Raw genomic sequence first — 19,959 nt, forward strand, 5'->3', positions numbered from 1 at the left:
GTTTTAGACTATTTTCTCTAGATAGGTGTTTAGCAACTATTAAAGAACAATAAGAATTTCTCTAAAAGAAAAATTAGGACTCAGTTCTTTCCTGAGGCTGAATTGGTGTCCTTTGCAGTCTTCTTCATTGAATAATCAGCGAACCTTTAGAGAAGGGTCTGTTAGACAATGGGAGTTGGGCAGAATTATTAAGGGAATTCTTATGAGTATGAAGGGCACCAGAGTACGAAATCTAAAGATTTCTCTGCTCAGGCTGTTAAGTGGCCTGACCAAGTAGTGCGGGTAGACTTCCAGTATTACCCTTGTGAAACACAGATGTTAAATGGCTTTAGTTCTCTGACCTGGTTCTGGGGAGAGAGGAGTCTTTGTCCTGCGTGTGTTCATTTTTACTTAATGTAAGTTTTTTCTTCTGCACTGGAAGCCTTCATAGCACAAGCTTTTTCTTGCAGTTATTAGAGAATTGTATTGTTTCATCAACTAAGCCAGTTCTGCTGGCTTGGCAAGCTCTGATCTTTTGTTACTGGACAAGGGTGCTAATAAAATCAGGAGCATCTCTCACAAGTTTTTTTTTAATTAATTTTTAAATTGAGGTGTAGATTATTTACAGTATTTCAGGTGTACAACATGGTGATTCACAATTTTGTAGATTATATTCCACTTATAAATATTATTATGTATTGGCTATGTTCCCTATACTATACAACATATCCTTGTAGCCTATTTATTTTATACACAGTAGTTTGTAGGCTCACAAATTTGATGTTGGAGCTCCTGGATATGTGCCAGGACATGTTCTGAATGTCAAAAAAAAAAAAAAAAAAACATGTCCTTTTCATTATAGGGGACTTGAATGCAAAAGTAGGAAGTCAAGAAACACCTGGAGTAACAGGCAAATTTGGCCTTGGAGTACAGAATGGAGCAGGGCAAACGCTAATAGAGTTTTGCCAAGAGAATGTACTGGTCATAGCAAACACCCTCTTCCAACAACACAAGAGAAGACCCTACACATGGACATCACCAGATGGTCAATACCAAAATCAGACTGATTATATTCTTTGCAGACAAAGATGGAGATGCTCTATACAGTCAGCAAAAACAAGACCAGGAACAAGACTGTGGCTCAGAGCATGAACTCCTTATTGCCAAAATCAGACTTAAATTGAAGAAAGTAGAGAAAATCACTAGACCATTCAGGTATCAGTTCAGTTCACTTCAGTCACTCAGTTGTGTCTGACTCTTTGTGACCCCATGAACCGCGCCACACCAGGTCTCCCTGTCCATTACCAACTTCAAATTGCTTACGATTATAAAGTGGAAGTGACAAATATATTTAAGAGACTATATCTGATAGAGGGACTGATGAACTATGGACGGAGGTTCATGACATTGTACAGGAGACAGGGATCAAGACCATCCCCAAGAAAAAGAAATGCAAAGGCAAAATGGTTGTATGACGAGGCCTTACAAATATCTGTGAAAAGAAGAGAAGCAAAAAGCAAAGGAGAAAAGGAAAGATATACCCATTTGAATGCAGAGTTCCAAAGAATAGCAAGGAGAGATAAGAAAGCCTTCCTCAGTGATCAGTGCAAAGAAATAGAGGAAAACAATAGAATGGGAACGACTAGAGATCTCTTCAAGAAAATTAGAGATACCAAGGGAACATTTCATGCAAAGATGGGCTTGATAAAGGACAGAAATGGTATGGACCTAACAGAAGCAAAAGATACTAAGAAGAGGTGGCAAGAATACACAGAAGAACTGTACAAAAAAGATCTTCACGACCCAGATAATCACGATGGTGTGCTCACTCACCTAGAGCCAGACATCCTGGAATGTGAAGTCAAGTGGGCCTTAGGAAGCATCACTATGAACAAAGCTAGTGGAGGTGATGGAATTCCAGTGGAGCTCTTTCAAATCCTGAAAGATGATGCTGTGAAAGTGCTCCACTCAATATGCCAGCAAATTTGGAAAACTCAGCAGTGACCACAGGACTGGAAAAGGTCAGTTTTCATTCCAATCCCAAAGAAAGGCGATGCCAAAGAATGCTCAAACTACCACACAACTGCACTCATCTCACACACTAGTAAAGTAATGCTCAAAATTCTCCAAGCCAGGCTTCAGCAGTACGTGAACCGTGAACTTCCTGATGTTCAAGCTGGTTTTAGAAAAGGCAGAGGAACCAGAGATCAAATTGCCAATATCCGCTGGATCATGGAAAAAGCAAGAGAGTTCCAGAAAAACATCTATTTCTGCTTTATTGACTATGCCAAAGCCTTTGACTGTGTGGATCACAATAAACTGGAAAATTCTGAAAGAGATGGGAATACCAGACCAGCTGACCTGCCTCTTGAGAAACCTATATGCAGGTCAGGAAGCAACAGTTAGAACTGAACATGGAACAACAGACTGGTTCCAAATAGGAAAAGGAGTACATCAAGACTGTATATTGTCACCCTGCTTATTTAACTTATATGCAGAGTACATCATGAGAAACACTGGGCTGGAAGAAACACAAGCTGGAATCAAGATTGCCAGGAGAAACATCAATAACCTCAGATATGCAAATGACACCACCCTTATGGCAGAAAGTGAAGAGGAACTAAAAAGCCTCTTGATGAAAGTGAAAGAGGAGAGTGAAAAAGTTGGCTTAAAGCTCAACATTCAGAAAACTAAGATTATGGCATCCATTCCCATCGCTTCATGGCAAATAGATGGGGAAACATTGGAAACAGTGACAGACTTTGTTTTTTGGGGCTCCAAAATTACTGTAGATGGTTACTGTAGCCATGAAATGAAAAGACACTCCTTGGAAGGAAAGTTATCACCAACCTAGACAGCATAATAAAAAACAGAGACATTACTTTGTCAACAAAGGTCCATCTAGTTAAGGCTATGGTTTTTCCAGTAATCATGTATGGATGTGAGAGTTGGATTATAAAGAAAGCTCAGCACCAAAGAATTGATGGTTTCGAACTGTGGTGTTGGAGAGGACTCTTGAGAGTCCCTTGGGCTGTAAGGAGATCCAACCAGTCTGTTCTAAAGGAGATTAGTCCTGAGTGTTCATTGGAAGGACTGATGCTAAAGCTGAAACTCCAGTACTTTGGCCACCTGATGTGAAGAACTGACCACTTGGAAAAGACCCTGATGCTGGGAAATATTGAAGGCAGGAGGAGAAAGGGATGACAGAGGATGAGATGGTTGGATGGCATCACTGACTCAATGGACATGAATTTGGGTAAACTCTGGGAGTTGGTGATGGACAGGGAGGCCTGGCGTGCTGTGGTCCATGGGGTTTTAAAGAGTCGGACACAACTGAATGACTAAACTGAACTGATGAGTACCAAGGTCCACATTTAATTTCAAAAGTACATATGTTCATCTGAGAAGGATAGAACAAATAACGAAGCCTCTTGCATGGTAGGCAGATTCTTTACCTGCTGAATCATCAGGGAAGCCCGAATATAAAACAGTATGCTATCACAGAAAGTTAAGTGATTACCAATTCTACGCATTTAGGAATCAAGTTTTAAAATTTGACTATGAAAAAGATGATAAACGAGACCTTGCAGCTTATTTCCCAAGTTGGATAATTTAATTGGATATTTTGATATCAGCAGGAATCAATAACTGTTTCTAGCTTTTGTGTTTTAGGTATAAGATGTCACTTTGAATAATTTTGGTGGTAAATTGCCAGGTAGAGACACAATCATTAAAAATTATTACATAAAATTCTTGACTTTTTGAAAAAGAAATTTCAGATAGTTTTCAATATAGGAAAATCTTCTAAAGAGCTTCATATAAATCAGCTTCTTGAAACTCATCAACCATAAGGTACCTGACCCAGGCAAAGCAAATACAGAATGGTTGGGCATAAGTAGCTCTACTGAATTTACATGCTGCTGCTGCTGCTAAGTCACTTCAGTCGTGTCCGGCTCTGTGTGACCCCATAGACGGCAGCCCACCAGGCTCCCCGGTCCCTGGGATTCTCCAGGCAAGAACACTGGAGTGGGTTGCCATTTCTTTCTCCAGAATTTACATGCACAAATACTCAATTTTAAACCTGATAGGATTTTTAATCATTAACTAATTTAAGTCTTCTGGTTAGGTCAGGACTTATCTGATAGGACAGAAAGGCTTCTTTGAAAGGCAGAGTACTGGCAATAAGATGACTTCTTGCGTTATGTAACCCTCCAGGTTATCTGTGCTTACATCTGCCCTCAGCCCCAGGCAAGCTGTGCCCCTGGATGCTTTACCCTTCAAGGGAAGGAGGGAATTGTTATAGGTCAAGAGACTGTGATTTCTGCCTGAGGAGGAAAGGAGCTGGGTGGTATTGGGATGCTGACTTTATTTTAGCAGTGGTTCTCCACCTTGGCTGCATAAGATAGAATCAGATTCTCTGGGGGAGAGACCCAGGTGCCAAACCTTTAATAATCTGCAGGTGATTTCAGTGTGCAGACAAAGTTGAGAATCTTAGTTTTGGGACACCAAGTCTTATTTAAGTGCCCATCAGAATCACCTGGAGAGAACGTTAAACTTACAGAAGGCTAGATCCTCACCTCTGGAGTTTCAGACTCAGGAAATCTGGCTGTGCTGTGCTGTGCCTAGTCGCTCGGTTGTGTCCAACTCTTTGTAACCCCATGGACTATAGCCCACCAGCCTCCTCTGTCCATGGGGATTCTCCAGGCAAGAATACAGGAGTGAGTTGCCACGCCCTTCTCCAGGGGATCTTCCCAACCCAGGGATTGAACCCAGGTCTCCCGCATCGCAGGCGGATTCTTTACTGTCTGAGTGAGTCACCAGGAAAGCCCAAGAATACTGGAGGGGTAGCCTAACTCTTCTCCAGGGTATCTTCCCGACCCAGGGATTGAACCGGGTTCTCCTGCATTGCAAGTAGATTCTTTACCAGCTGAACTACCAGGGAAGCCCAGTAAAGTCTAGGGTGGGACCCAATAATTTGCATTTTAACAGCTTCCCAGATGAAGCGGTTGCTGCTGTCCCACACTTTGAGAACCCATCTTAGAAGAGTTAGATTCTTGTTACATACTGGAGTTCAGCTGTGAGTAGGGCCTAAGGAGAGGAATGAAAATTAGTAGAAGACAGACACCTCTAATTCCTCTCTTTTCAAAGGTAAAGTGAACTGGGATCTACCACTGCATTGCTCATTCCCTATTTTGGTAACCTTTATTTTACAACTTGAGAAAATAAAGGCTCTTTAAGGGTCATGTGAACAGCCCAAAGCTGATTACACCGGTGGTTTCTTTGCTCCAGCAGACCAACCTCTCCACTACCTCAGCACAGAATCTCCAGTTAACCCTGATCGGTTTCTTAACCTTCTCTCCTCCCCTGCCCCGCCCGCAGCGTCTTGACGTAGTTGCACGGACAACGTGCACCCACATTCAAAGCCCACAGGGGGCCGTCCTCGGTGATGCGCCGCAGGTGCTGCGCAGGCGCAAGCAGCAAGGCGCTGGAGCCGGTGTCATGGATTGCGTCAACTGGGTGGTAAGTGAGGATCATCAGCATGGCCTCTTGGCCTGCGCCCCGTGGGCGGGGAGTGTGACCCTGCGGTCATGGAAGTGGAGCTCCGCACACCACTTTTTTTCCTCCTGGCCCTTCACAGACATTCAGAGGCCCTCTCTCGTAGGGGCTTCGGCTGTTCTTCGCCTCCGTGTTGGAGGACACGGATTAGAGCCAGTAGCTCACCTGGAAGTTGGATCTGGCTCTCATCAGAAGAGCAGATGTCCCTCCTCTTCTCCTTCTCGCTTCTCATCCAAACTGAGGTCCTCTAGAATACGGATGTGGGATGGTGGTTAGAGGTGGAATGCACCTTAGCCCTTCCAGTTTCCTATGTGTTTAGAATTACTAAATTCAGTTGTACTTTTAATTGTAGCCCTTAATTTTAGTATGGCCGCTGTTGATTCTAAGCTGTATTATTTACCTGATACAACAGGTAATGTGATACTTTGTTACCCCAACACATATTTTTAGAGGTCTCCCTCATCCTTCCATTTTCCCATCCGTAAGTATCTTAATGTGTAAGTGTAGAATTGAAATTGATAAACGGAGACGTTGCTCTCCTACCGCTAAGGAGTACCTAAACCTCACATGAGAATTGATAGGTTAAATGGCCTTGTGAGACTTTCTATCAATCTTAAAAACCTGAATTAAAGATAAAGGCAAGGAGTCATGTTGATTTTCAGTTCATTTCAAGTCAAAAGTTCACATTTGGTTAAAGGCAATGTAGTTTGTCCAGATCTGTGGTATTTTATGGGTTCCACCTATACATATACAGCATAAAATGGTTAATGTCTTGAGAAAAGTTATTATCATAATGTGTATCCATTGTCTGATTTTAGTGTGTTTTAAGATATGTAAAATAATTATACTTGAATTTACCATGTATACCATTTGATTATAATGAAGATAAACATAAAGTCTAACTGTAGTCCTAGAAGAGAAAGTACGTTCAGTTCCTACTTTGCTTTTGAAATTTTGTGTCGTAATGGGTCATTTTTGATGGCTGCTGTTACATTCTGAGGGTAGATCTTAAAAGATGTTTTTATCCCTAGCAGTTTTTCCCCCTCGCTTTAAATGTGATCACACTAGCTGAGACCAACACCGAAGCCTCAATTTAGCACTCCTTTATCAGGGTAAACTGTTTTAGAAGAAGTGACTAATCTAGAGCACCTAATCTTACTGTTTATATTTGTGAATAACATATTACTTAAAATATTGTTGATTGGCTTATTTATAGGCTTACCCTTCGTCCTCAGAAGGATAAGTGTAAAGCCTAACTACTCTTGGCATGAATGTATTTATTTACTGAGTGGTATGAAAAAGCAGTCCTTGAATAACAGAATTTTCAATTTGGCCTGTTAATTGCTGAAATAAGAGCAATTCAACTACATTCCTATTTTGTCATTTCCTATCAGTCCACTAGGTCAGGTCAGTATTGTTAGAATACTTAGCGTGGCTCTTTTTTTTTTTTTTTTTTGCATTTATTAATTTTTAAATTTTATTTATTTTTAAATTTTATTTTATTTTTTGGCCATGCTGTATGACTTGCAGTGAATCTTCATTCCTTGACTAGAGATTAAACTCGTGCCCCCAGTAGTGAAACCATTGAGTCTTAACCACTGGACTGCCAGGATTATGGTGGAAGTGAAGCGCAGTTTACATAGATTTGAAGGACTGAGTTTATTTCACAAGGGCTATTTTTCTATTGATATTGACCAATTTTTAATCTGATAAAAATCTGCTTTTAGAATGTTACTTACTCTCTGCAGACTATGGAAGGATAAGGTTCATTTAGTTTCTTAGTTTCTGTCCCTCTTAGGAAATTTTTTTTGTTGCAGTTTACTTGACCATGGTTCAGGATATCTTTTGGATTATGTGTGTTTTGGAAGTGGGAAGCACTTTGGTGACTATTGTAAATGCCTGCCCCAAATTTATGAGTTGGAATTTATTTACATTTGTGGAAATAATAAACTCTAAAAACTCTCTTTTGATCTGTTTGAGTAAAGAGTAAACTGAAAAACAAAAGGTTCATTTCCACCTGCCTTAAATTCATTTCCTTTTAAAAAGGACTGGGGAGGTTAAATACTGACACAGAAGTCAGGGAACATAAAAACAAGCATACATCTTGATGAGATTTGTACCTTGTATTTTCTTGTAGTATTGTGATTCAGGGCTTCCCTGATGGCTCAGCAGGTAAAGAACCTCCTGCAGTGCAGAAGACCCAGGAGATGCCAGTTTAATCCCTGGGCTGGGAGGATCCCTGGAGGAGGAAAGTGGCAGCCCACTCCAGTATTCCTGTCTGAAATGTCCCTTGTACAGAGGAACCTGGCGGACTATAGTCCCTGCGGTCACAGAGAGTCAGACCTGAGTGAGCAGCCTACACACTCATTGTGATTCAGCCTTATAGATAGACTGAGACTATGGATCTGAAATTAACACAATTTATGAAAAGCTAAGACTATACTGGGAATAGGATGCATTTAGTGAAAATCCTTGTGGTGGCTTTTCTTTAAGTGTAAGATTAGAAAGTATACATTTCATGTTTTTTAAGGCTGGGCATACTCAAACTTGAATGTAAAACTTTTAACAATTGCTTTTATGTAGGCTAAACTTTACAGATCTGTAATTGAAGATGTGATTGAAGGAGTAAGGGATCTCTTTGCTGAAGAAGGTGTGGAAGAACAAGTCTTAAAAGACTTGAAGCAGGTTTGTAGACAGTAAAAGTTTCTGTCTTTTGTTTTTTCAGCTTAAAAAATGGTTAAACTATAATTCAGAGCTCTTAATTAGCATTTAACACTTACCCACTTATTGAGATTTCAATTGACAATTTAAAAGTTAAAAGAATAGCAGTAAATATCCTAATTTTTTTTAAAGCAAACATTTTGTTTCTCTCTGCAGCTCTGGGAAACAAAGGTTTTGCAATCTAAAGCCACAGAAGACTTCTTCAGAAATAGTGTTCATTCACCTCTGTTCACTCTTCAGTTGCCACACAGCTTGCACCAAACATTGCAATCATCAGCAGGTTGGATACAGTTAGTAAATTAGTAGTATTTGTCTTTGTAACAAATTCTCTTTTGGTGGTGGTTTTGAATTAGGGTAATATTCTTAAGGTAAGAGGGCTTGGACTTCAAAAATCATTGTTAAATAAATGAATGCAGGATAAGTCATAACTGCCATGTAATTATTGATAAGAAAATTAGGTTGTTTAAACTATTTTTCTTTTTTTTAATTCTGTAGTCCCAAAAGGTGACAAAGCCATACTTCAGAAGAACAGTTATATAGTTCATGGGCTATTGGGAGTGCCCTCTGGTTATTTCAGAAAATTTAATTGGCTGTAGTCAAGGAGTAATCCAGCCATCGTTGGTAAAGAAGCAGAGGGAAAGATGGGTACTTGCAAGCTTATGCACTCTTTTTTCTTGCTGTCTGTATGTATTATAAATCTGCCATTGAATTGGAAGCAAAATGGAGCTTTTGTGAAGATGGCTAGAAATGGACCTTACATGTATTGTCACTAATCTTGATCCTAGTGAATCTAGATCTCTGCTTTTAAGGGAAATATTTGTCCATAATATGTCTATTAGTTTACACTGGAAAAGATTAGCTGTTAGCAATACTATTATGTCTTTCTAGCCTTTATTTCTTTTTTCTCCCCTGATTCTTACGATCATTATGCTGTCCTGATATATGTATGTGTATACATTTTCTTGTTGATACACAGATACACAGAGAAGCAGGCAGTTAGAGACACTGACAGACACAGAGGCACACACCAGCAGACACGCCTAGATACAGACATGCCCAGACAGACACACACACACAAAGTAGGTTTTATTTGATTTAGCTGGAATTCGATAGATTAATGTCTGTAAGGGTGGATTAAATTGTCAGTACAAACTGGTGTGGGCCAAGGCAAAGGGACAATAGTAAGTAGGCTTGTACCTTCTCTATAACAAGATGAGAGAATTCAAGTGTGGTAGCAATTATAACTTATAAAAATGAAACCAGCAAAGAGTGTTGAGTTACCAAACAGCTTTTATCTGACTCTGTGCTTAAAATGTAGAATATTGCGCTGTAAGAGTTAGCCATAGCAGTTTTAATTACTTAGTTGACACACTGAAACATTTTCCATCAAATTTTTTTTTTGGCTATGCTTTCATTTTTAATTTTACTGTTTTATTAGGGCATTCCTTTTATTTCTGCCTTTAAATAACATTCTTTTACTCTTTTTTTCATCATTAAAGAACTTTAAAGATTTTTTTCCTTAGGAGTGGCTTGGAGTGTGGTCAATGTGGAGGAGTAATATACTTGACTGAATTTTATCAAAAGTGTAGTTCTTGAAAAAAGAATAGCCAGAACACTTCCACTTTCTGTCATTCAAAATTGCAATACTAGATTTTGCCGCAAGATGGTAATATTACCAATGATTTAAATCACAAAATAGTCTTGCAACTAATATATCTAGCTGACTTTCACTCAACACTTCATTCTAATTTCTTTCTTAGAGGTTAGAATAATAGACATAATTACATTTAAACAAGATAGTTTTTCTTATTCTCTCCTGCTTCATTCATAATGAAGTGAAGAGGAAGCACGTGTGTCCTGTAAAACTGCACTATAGGCCTTACTGCCTTCCATCTTCATTTCTAGGTACTCTAGTGCCTAGTAAATAACCTCATAAAATTGGAAGTGCTTTTTATGTCTTCTCATTGTATGCTTTTAAAAGCCTGATTAAGATAACCTAAACTTCTACAACCTTTTCATCTCTTGATAACAAGTTCTAATTAAATCTACAATGGAATAAGTCATTTGCCTTTGTCTATTCCACAAATTTTATTATGTTTTCTTTGACTGTATTATCCATTTGTTTAATAATTTGCTGTATCTTCAATTGTCAGCTTTTTTTTTCTTTTTTTTAGGGGGGGTAACTCAGGAATGCTTTACACTTTGAAATCGAGAACCTCAAAGTACTTTTCTTTTGGGTTATAGATATCTGGCATATTAGAAGTTAAAGCTGAGACTTTTTAAAATGTTGATTTATTAATTTAAAAAGTGATTGCATGTTAATATATATTTGTTTAAAATAACTGTTTTCTAGAACAAAAAGTATTTAGTGGGAAGATTGGTATTGTTTCACTTTTCTGCAATTCTAGTTAATGTCTGGCTTAATTCAAGACAGCTGGATTCTCATATCTATTTCTAAATTTAATCTGTTTTGATATGTAGTTTTAGCAAAACTACATATAAGACGAAAATCTAATATTCCACGATTCAGTTCAGTTCAGTTCAGTCGCTCAGTCGTGTCCAACTCTTTGCGACCCCATGAATTGCAGCACACCAGGCCTCCCTGTCCATCACCAACTCCCGGAGTTCACTCAGACTCACATCCATCGAGTCAGTGATGCCATCCAGCCATCTCATCCTCTGTCGTCCCCTTCTCCTCCTGCCCCCAATCCCTCCCAGCATCAGAGTCTTTTCCAATGAGTCAACTCTTCGCATGAGGTGGCCAAAGTACTGGAGTTTCAGCTTTAGCATCATTTCTTCCAAAGAAATCCCAGGGCTGATCTCCTTCAGAATGGACTGGTTGGATCTCCTTGCAGTCCAAGGCACTCTCAAGAGTCTTCTCTAACACCACAGTTCAAAAGCATCAATTCTTTGGTGCTCAGCTTTCTTCACAGTCCAACTCTCACATCCATACATGACCACAGGAAAAACCATAGCCTTGACTAGACGGACCTTTGTTGGCAAAGTAATGTCTCTGCTTTTCAAAATGCTATCTAGGTTGGTCATAACTTTCCTTCCAAGGAGTAAGCATCTTTTAATTTCATGGCTGCAGTCACCATCTGCAGTGATTTTGGAGCCCCAAAAATAGTCTGACACTGTTTCCATGAAGTAATGGGACCGGATGCCATGATCTTCGTTTCTGAAGGTTGAGCTTTAAGCCAGCTTTTTCACTCTCCACTTTCACTTTCATCAAGAGGCTTTTGAGTTCCTCTTCACTTTCTGCCATAAGGGTGGTGTCATCTGCATATCTGAGGTTATTGATATTTCTCCTGGCAATCTTGATTCCAGCTTGTGTTTCTTCCAGTCCAGCGTTTCTCATGATGTACTCTGCATATAAGTTAAATAAGCACGGTGACAATATACAGCCTTGACGTACTCCTTTTCCTCTTTGGAACCAGTCTGTTGTTCCATGTCCAGTTCTAACTGTTGCTTCCTGACCTGCATACAGTTTTCTCAAGAGGCAGATCAGGTGGTCTGGTATTCCCATCTCTTTCAGAATTTTCCACAGTTTACTGTGATCCACACAGTCAAAGGCTTTGGCATAGTCAATAAAGCAGAAATAGATGTTTTTCTGGAACTCTCTTGCTTTTTCCATGATCCAGCGGATGTTGACAATTTGATCTCTGGTTCCTCTGCCTTTTCTAAAACCAGCTTGAACATCAGGAAGTTCACGGTTCACGTATTGCTGAAGCCTGGCTTGAAGAATTTTGAGCATTACTTTACTAGCGTGTGAGATGAGTGCAATTGTGTGGTAGTTTGAGCATTCTTTGGCATTGCCTTTCTTTGGGATTGGAATGAAAACTGACCTTTTCCAGTCCTGTGGTCACTGCTGAGTTTTCCAAATTTGCTGGCATATTGAGTGTGGCACTTTCACAGCATCATCTTTCGGGATTTGAAACAGCTCAACTGGAATTCCATCACCTCCACTAGCTTTGTTCGTAGTGATGCTTTCTAAGGCCCACTTGACTTCACATTCCAGGATGTCTGGCTCTAGGTGAGTGATCACACCATCGTGATTATCTGGGTCATGAAGATCTTTTTTGTACAGTTCTTCTGTGTATTCTTGCCATCTCTTCTTAATATCTTTTGCTTCTGTTAGATCCATACCCTTTCTGTCCTTTATCGAGCCCATCTTTGCATGAAATGTCCCCTTGGTGTCTCTAATTTTCTTGAAGAGAGCTCTAGTCTTTCCCATTCTGTTGTTTTCCTCTATTTCTTTGCATTGATCGCTGAGGAAGGCTTTCTTATCTCTCCTTGCTATTCTTTGGAACTCTGCATTCAGATGCTTATATCTTTCCTTTTCTCCTGTGCTTTTTGCTTCTCTTCTCTTCACAGCTATTTGTAAGGCCTCCCCAGACAGCCATTTTGCTTTTTTGCATTTCTTTTCCATGGGGATGATCTTGATCCCTGTCTCCTGTACAATGTCCCGAACCTCATTCCATAGTTCATCAGGCACTCTATCTATCAGATCTAGGCCCTTAAATCTATTTCTCACTTCCACTGTATAATCATAAGGGATTTGATTTAGGTCATACCTGAATGGTCTAGTGGTTTTCCCTACTTTCTTCAATTTAAGTCTGAATTCCACGGTTAGATAATTGAAAAAGCAGGAGTATTTTAATAGCTTTTTCAGGTAATTTGGTACTAAGGTAAAACTCAACAAGTGGTAGCTTTTGAGAGATTAGGTGCAAAGTAGAATCAATATCAGTGGACTTTTTGAAACCATATCAGTGGACTTTTTGTTAAAGTTCCCTGGTGTATCTTGCACTTTGAATGACTCTTTAACCTATGTGTAATTTTGTAACATATGTTGATGACTTGGAAAATGTTGGTTCACTGAGTTAAATATTTGACACATTGTTCATGATACACGATAAAAAGTCATTATCATCCCCCCACATCTCATCAGAAAAGTGTTCTAAGTATCAGAAAGCAATGAAGCTCACTGTTGTGGATATAGTTTCCAAAATTCTAATTTTTGCTTGAAAACTTGAATTTTATCATCCCTAAACAAACATTGTCAGTTTGCTTTTCTTTGAAGTGATGGGCACACTTAGTTCATTTTCAGAAAACTGCCATATACCCAGCTTTGAAGAAGCATGGTTACTGTCAGTTTTTCTTTCAAGTGAAAGTAGTATTTCTTGAAAAAAAGAAATTAGCTATGTCAGCTCCCAAGTTAAACAATAGCACCATTGCATCTCATTGTACTTCCTTGGACTTCTGTATGCTACAGAAATGCTTTATATGTTCTTCCAGTTTCCTCATACAGAATATTAAAAGGAAGTATACTTGAGGGTTGAAATTTAGTAAAAATAATTATTTATAGTTACATTAAGGAACTTCTTGGAGAAGGAAATGGCACACCACTCCAGTACTCTTGCCTGGAAAATCCCATGGACAGAGGAGCCTGGTAGGCTGCAGTCCATGGGGTTGCTAGAAGTCGGACACGACTGAGCGACTTCACTTTCACTTTTCACTTTCATGCATTGGAGAAGGAAATGGCAACCCACTCCAGTGCTCTTGCCTGGAGAATCCCAGGGACGGGGGAGCCTGGTGGGCTGCCGTCTCTGGGGTCACACACAGTCGGACACGACTGAAGTGACTTAGCAGCAAGGAACTTCTTAAGTGAAACCGTTTTGTTGTTGTTGGTTTTATTTATTTTTTAGTTGTGAGTGAACAGCCATGGAGAGTAAATACAGTGAGCACTAGTAGGGTTTGGTGCTTCCAGGCTTACTTCATGTGACGGTGCCTTCGGTTTTAATCACTGTGACTTTGTGCCACAGTGCAGATGTCAACAATACCCTGCCCCAAATGCTCAGGCTTGTGAATGTGTATGAATGGTGAATTTAACTTGTGAATTTAGTATCAAAATTCAGTAGGAACTGCGTGAAACTTTACTATAAAATTTTGTTCGTTCAGTTCTTTTGATGACTATAAAGAAACTCTTAAAACTCTCTTATAGCTTTGTTTGATTTACATGAGTAGAGAGAATTATCCTCTGGGATTTATTTCAGAGTATTTAAAAGGGGAGAATTGTTGCTATTTTTCCTCAAGAAATTCTTTTAATTGCTGCAGACAGTATGTTAACAGATTTTTGTTTCCTCTCAGGCTGTGACTTAAGCTGTACCAGCCTAAGCTTTGCTCACTTCAGCTAATTAAGACTAATACCATTGTGTTCCTGCCACTCCAGTTCTTTCTAATTGAGCCTTTCTAAAAGAATGCCTGCTAATAAGCAAAGCCATAGATGGCAGAGGATAAAAATAATTTTGTACCTCATTAACTATCAGTCTCTGTAGCTTCACTTCTGTTGTCTTAATGTGACAAGAATGGTTAGTTAAAAAAATTTGCTCTTCTGAGCTATTTGTTGTGTGTGATGGAGCCACTCTATGTCAGAAATGGATCTTTGGGGAAGTGAAAGTGAAGTTGCTCAGTCGTGTCCGACTCTTTGCGACCCCATGGGCTGTAGCCTACAAGGCTCCTCCGTCCATGGGATTTTCCAGGCAAGAGTACTGGAGTGGGTTGCCATTTCCAAGTCTTCCTTAATACAATATGTGAAAAAAAAAAATGCCTGCTTAAACATGCAAAAATGTTTTCTATTTCATTGAAGAAAAGAGATGGTCTTCTAACAGTCAGGTTCAAGGAGATACAATGAACCTTGAGATAAGGTTTAAGGTTATATTGGTCAACTAAGATCCTTCTAGTAACTGTTTCTTAGACTGATGTTTAAATAAATTTTATTGAAGCATAGTAGATTGAAAATGTGTTAGTTTCTGCTGTACAACAAAGTGAATCAGTTATAAATATACATATATCCACTCTTTTATAGATGCTTTTCCCATATAGCAGAGAAGGCAATGGCACCCCACTCCAGTACTCTTGCCTGGAAAATCCCATGGACGGAGGAACCTGGTAGGCTGCAGTCCATGGGGTTGCTAAGAGTCGGACACGACTGAGTGACTTCACTTTCACTTTTCACTTTTCCCATATAGGTCATTACAGGGTTTTGAGAAGTTTCCTGTGCTATACAATAGCTCCTTAATAATTACCTATTTTATATGTGGTAATATGTATATGTTATTCCCACTCTCCCAATTTATCCCTCCCCCACCTTCTCCCACCCTAGTAACTGTAAGTTTGTTTTCCCATCTGTGACTGTATTTTGTAAATAAGTTCATTTGTACCATTTTTTTGGATTCCACATATAAATGATATTATATATTTGTTTTTCTCTGTCTGACTTCACTCAGTATGACAATCTCTAGGTTTCCATGTTGCTGCAGATGACATTATTTTGTTCTTTTTTAGACTTATTTTTAAACAGTTGCATTTAAAACCATTTGGCCAACCTTCTAGATGTACAATAACCAAAGGGACAGTTAGCATAGGAAATTGGTGCAAATAAAGATAAATGAGATGACAGGTTTAATGCAGGTTGAGTTGGTGTTCTTCTAAGAATTTATTGTCATATTTTTCTTCGCAGTTTACCTGAAGTACTGCAGAGACTTCAGGAGACATGTTCTTTTAGATTTACTCTTAAAACTGTGTGTCTGTGTTTGCTTAATTACTTGACTAAAGTACTATAAATAAATTTTCATGAAATAAATGAATTGAAATTTCTTTTGAACCTATTAAAACTTAGAATGGTTTATGGTAGTTTACATTTTTGGTTTTTTTTGCTCAAAGTATAGTTGCTTGGAAAAATGCCATAAAATTACTTTTTTCTGTTATGAAAAGTTGTGATGGAGGTACATTGACTTCCTAAAGACAACCTAGCTGTTTTCTTATGGACTTCTATAGTACAATATACTTGATTGCAATGGGATTTTCTTTTGGTACTTAAAGACTTAGTTGTAAAGTCTTTATCTGAAATTGTTGGGAAAAGATATGATTAACTATTTTTACCTCACTTGGAATCAGAAAGTATAGAATTTATCATGGTTGAAATGTTAGTGATGGAAAGCATTAAAAAAAATAAGGTATACTTAGAGCAATTTTATTAAATTGGTAAAATCTAATGACTACGTAATATTTATTTTGTTTTCTATACAGCATCGTTTGTTATTCCTGCTGGTAGAACTCGTCCCAGTTTTACCACAGCAGAACTGGTATGTAGCTTATTTAAGATATATTTTTAAAAGAGATGCCCCAGTTTTAGTGAATGGTGGCTGAAGGCTGGGCAGAGATGTAATTTGTAAAACTTTAGTTGAATGAGGAAAGATGTCGTAAGGGATGGGAAGACAAAAATAGCTTCTATAATATAGGTGTTGGAAAAAGTCAGGAGTTTCAGATGTAATATTTTCTCACCAACTTTTCCTATCTTCCAGAGCAGTTGTTAGCATCTGCCAAGACTGTACCTACAAGATTAGGAAATTTCTAAAGTTACATTGTATGGAGTTTTAATACACTGTATAATGTTACATACTTAGTGGTTCCTAAGTAGATGATTTTGATCTGCTGCATTTTCTGACTTTTTCCCCCCTAGCGTTGAGGCACATCATAGTTCTTCTTTTTATTTAAGTGGAATATTTTGGTTATTTTTTACCTTTGTATAATAGAGGTCGGTTTTCCCCCTAGGATTTGGGGACAGAAGATAAAATTTAAAACTTACATATAGAAAACTGAGTAGTTTTCAGGTGGGGAAAAATAGAACTCTTTCTCTCTTTTTTTTAAGATGGCTTAGTGGTAAGAAATCCACCTTCGAATGCAGGAAGTGCAGATTCCATCCCTGGATCAGGGACATCCCCTGGGGAAGGAAGTGGCAACCCATTCTAGTATTCTTGACTGGAGAATCCCATAGACAGTGGAGCCTAGTGGGCTACAGTCCATGGGGTTGCAGAATTGGACACGACTTAGCAACTAAACAATGACAAAAGATGATATATGATCCACTAACTGTTCTTCATTTTCTTTCAGCCCATGAGTTACCTTTCTGGGGTACAAGATTTTTGTTGTTGCTGTTGTTTAGTCGCTAAGTTGTGTCTGACTCTTTTGCGACTCCTTGGACTGTAGCTCTCCAGGCTCCTCTGTCCTTGGGATTCTCCAGGCAAGAATACTGGAGTGGGTTGCCATTTCCTTCTCCAGGGGATCTACCCAACCTAGGTATAGAACCTGTGTCTCCTGCATTGGCAGGCAGGTGCTTTACAGCTGACTCACTTAGTGGACCATTTATTTCTGTTTCTTCATTAAAAACAAAAATCATAGTCCTTACCACAATTTTTAGAAAGGATGGTGCTGCTTTTGATAGGATACCAGTGAAGAAATATTTCTATCTTTGGAATTCTTGGAAATAAGTTCTCATTAATGATGGGCTTCCCTGGTGGCTCAAATGGTAAAGAATCTGCCTACAGTGCAGGAGACCCAGGTTTGTTCCTTGGGTTGGGAATATCCTCCAGAGAAAGGAATGGCTACTGACTCCAGTACTTGCCTGAAGAATTCAATGGACAGAGGAGATTGGTGGGCTACAGGCCATGGGGTCACAAAGAGTTGGACTTGACTGGAGCAACTAACGCACACATGAAGAGTAAAATCAGATTTAGAAAGTAAAAAGTGATAGGGCCCTACAGGATTGTATCCCAAAGGTAGCTGTTTTAACTGTATGATATATATCCATTTAGACTTCTTCATTAAAGAAAGTTGTATTAATTTTCACAGTAAAAGTAGGATCATTCTCTGGACTATTTCTGTCATTTCTTTTTTCTAAACTTAGTAATATAGATGGCCCTTTTCAATGCCAGGTAAATATTGATTAGCCTTAGTGGATGTGTCACAGTTTAATTAACCAGTCTTTTGTTTATGGACATTTAAATTATTGTTAGTATTTTTCTAATATGGACTTACATTGGTGATACTTGTAGATAATGTTTTGGTGTGTTTGTGATAATCAGGTAATTGGGATAAATTTCTGGAAGTAGAATTTCTGAGTCAAAGATAATGCATGTTTTTAGTTTTGGTATATACTGCAAAATTGCTGTCCAAAAGGATTGTACCATATATGCTCATATAAGCAGTGGTGTGAGAGAATATGATTTTTATCATATTCTAGCAACACTGGGTAATATTAATCAGTCTTTTAAATTTTTGCATGTCAGATAGGCAAACATATTTCCTTATCTTTTCATTTAGTTTTTAAAAAATTTTAAAACCCTAAGGTCTAATTATTCTAAAATAAAAATGATACACTTTAATCTGCTTTAAAATAATATTAGTGATCAACTTACAGACTGGAGGACTCCTATAAACAACTGTGGTTCTTATATTTGACATCTTGAGGATCAGTACCCATTTTAAAGCTATGCTGTGGGCAGATTTTATGAGTCAGTGTTCATGTTATTTATGAAGACTTACTGACTTCATTGCTAATAGCCATAGGAGGAAATTCCTTTTATTTTTAATGAGATGATCTACATCAAATATTAAAAAGCTGTTTTACTCAAGAGTACTCAGCCCTAATGTTGGGTTACTATTGTCCTGTTGACCTTAATCAGATTTTTTTTGTATCCTCTATGAGATCAGGAAAAAAGTTTCAAGTAAAGCCTCTTTCTAACTTTCGAATGTAAAATTCTCATATCTAGGGCACCTCAAACTCCAGTGCAAGCTTTACGTTTCCTGGTTATCCTATTCATGTACCGGTGGGTGTGACACAGCAGACTGCATCTGGTAAGAGTATAGTCTTACGAATATTTTGTTTTTAGCATTGGTACTGACTTCTGGATATTAACTTCCATGAGTTTAAATTAACTATACCTCAAGTCATTGAAGTTATAGGAACTTTTGATAAGCCTTACTTAAAAGTAATAATAAATAGTAGTTGTTATGAAAGCAAGCTACTGCAAAAAACACTAAGCCTCTCTATTAAGACAGGCACTAAGCTTGTCCCCACATTTCACTTCCAGTTCTCTTTCCTAACATTGTATAAGATGCTTTGTGTAGGTTTTCTCTAGTTTAAGCTAGTTTCCGGAATTTTTATACACATGTCCCAGCTAGGTCTAATCAGGAAAAACTAAAGATTAGATTTATCAACCTTTGCCTCCTTTCTTATTGGAGACTGTATCAGAATATTTGAAAAATTTGGAGGTTTAACTTGTGTCTGCTTTTCAGAGAACTGTTTCTTTATTGGAAAGAGAATCATACCTATTTTTTTTTTTTTTTTTTGGTCATTACAGAGTTTAAGCAAAGTACCTGACTCAGTGTTCAAAAAGTAAATGTCTTTCTTCTTTTTAGTATTATTTTAAGGAAAGAAGGGGAAAATTTGTTAACTTTTGAAATTATTAAATCCTTTTTGGACAGCCTTGTCTTATAGTTGTTCTATGGTATCTTATATCTAAAGTATACATTCTCCATGACTAGGTTTCTTAAAAATCCCAATTTAGGTTATTAACACTGTAATTTATTACACAGTGGGAAAGGCTCATGGAATAAATATTGGTGGCCTGTGTATGTCTCCAAATGTGCCATATAAGCAATAGTGGGAAAAGCCTAAAGTTAAAGCAAGATATATTTAATTTTTTGAAATAAGAGTAATAGATTATTATGATAGAAGACACACAAAAAAAATCTGGAAAAAAAAACTCCTAGAGATAACCACTGTTAACCTATTGATATATTTCCTCCTGGCCTCCTGTGCATGAGATTGTTTTTTTAAAGGAGATTAGGATTCTGTTATAC

At 38.2% G+C, this 19,959-nt stretch overlaps 1 protein-coding gene across 1 annotated transcript in view; it reads left to right on the forward strand.

The window, feature by feature from the left end:
- Positions 1-5,367: 5,367 nt before the first annotated feature.
- GTF2A1L (general transcription factor IIA subunit 1 like) overlaps positions 5,368-19,959 on the forward strand; it is a 44,243-nt gene continuing 29,651 nt past the window's right edge. The window contains exons 1-5 of the mRNA XM_027555224.1: positions 5,368-5,499; positions 8,119-8,220; positions 8,413-8,536; positions 16,345-16,400; positions 18,867-18,951. Coding sequence (XP_027411025.1) covers positions 5,479-5,499; positions 8,119-8,220; positions 8,413-8,536; positions 16,345-16,400; positions 18,867-18,951 — 388 coding nt within the window. The 5' untranslated portion in view covers positions 5,368-5,478. The remainder of the gene's footprint in view (positions 5,500-8,118; positions 8,221-8,412; positions 8,537-16,344; positions 16,401-18,866; positions 18,952-19,959) is intronic.

This window comes from Bos indicus x Bos taurus, chromosome 11, assembly GCF_003369695.1.
Source record: "Bos indicus x Bos taurus breed Angus x Brahman F1 hybrid chromosome 11, Bos_hybrid_MaternalHap_v2.0, whole genome shotgun sequence".
Classification (NCBI taxonomy): domain Eukaryota; kingdom Metazoa; phylum Chordata; class Mammalia; order Artiodactyla; family Bovidae; genus Bos; species Bos indicus x Bos taurus.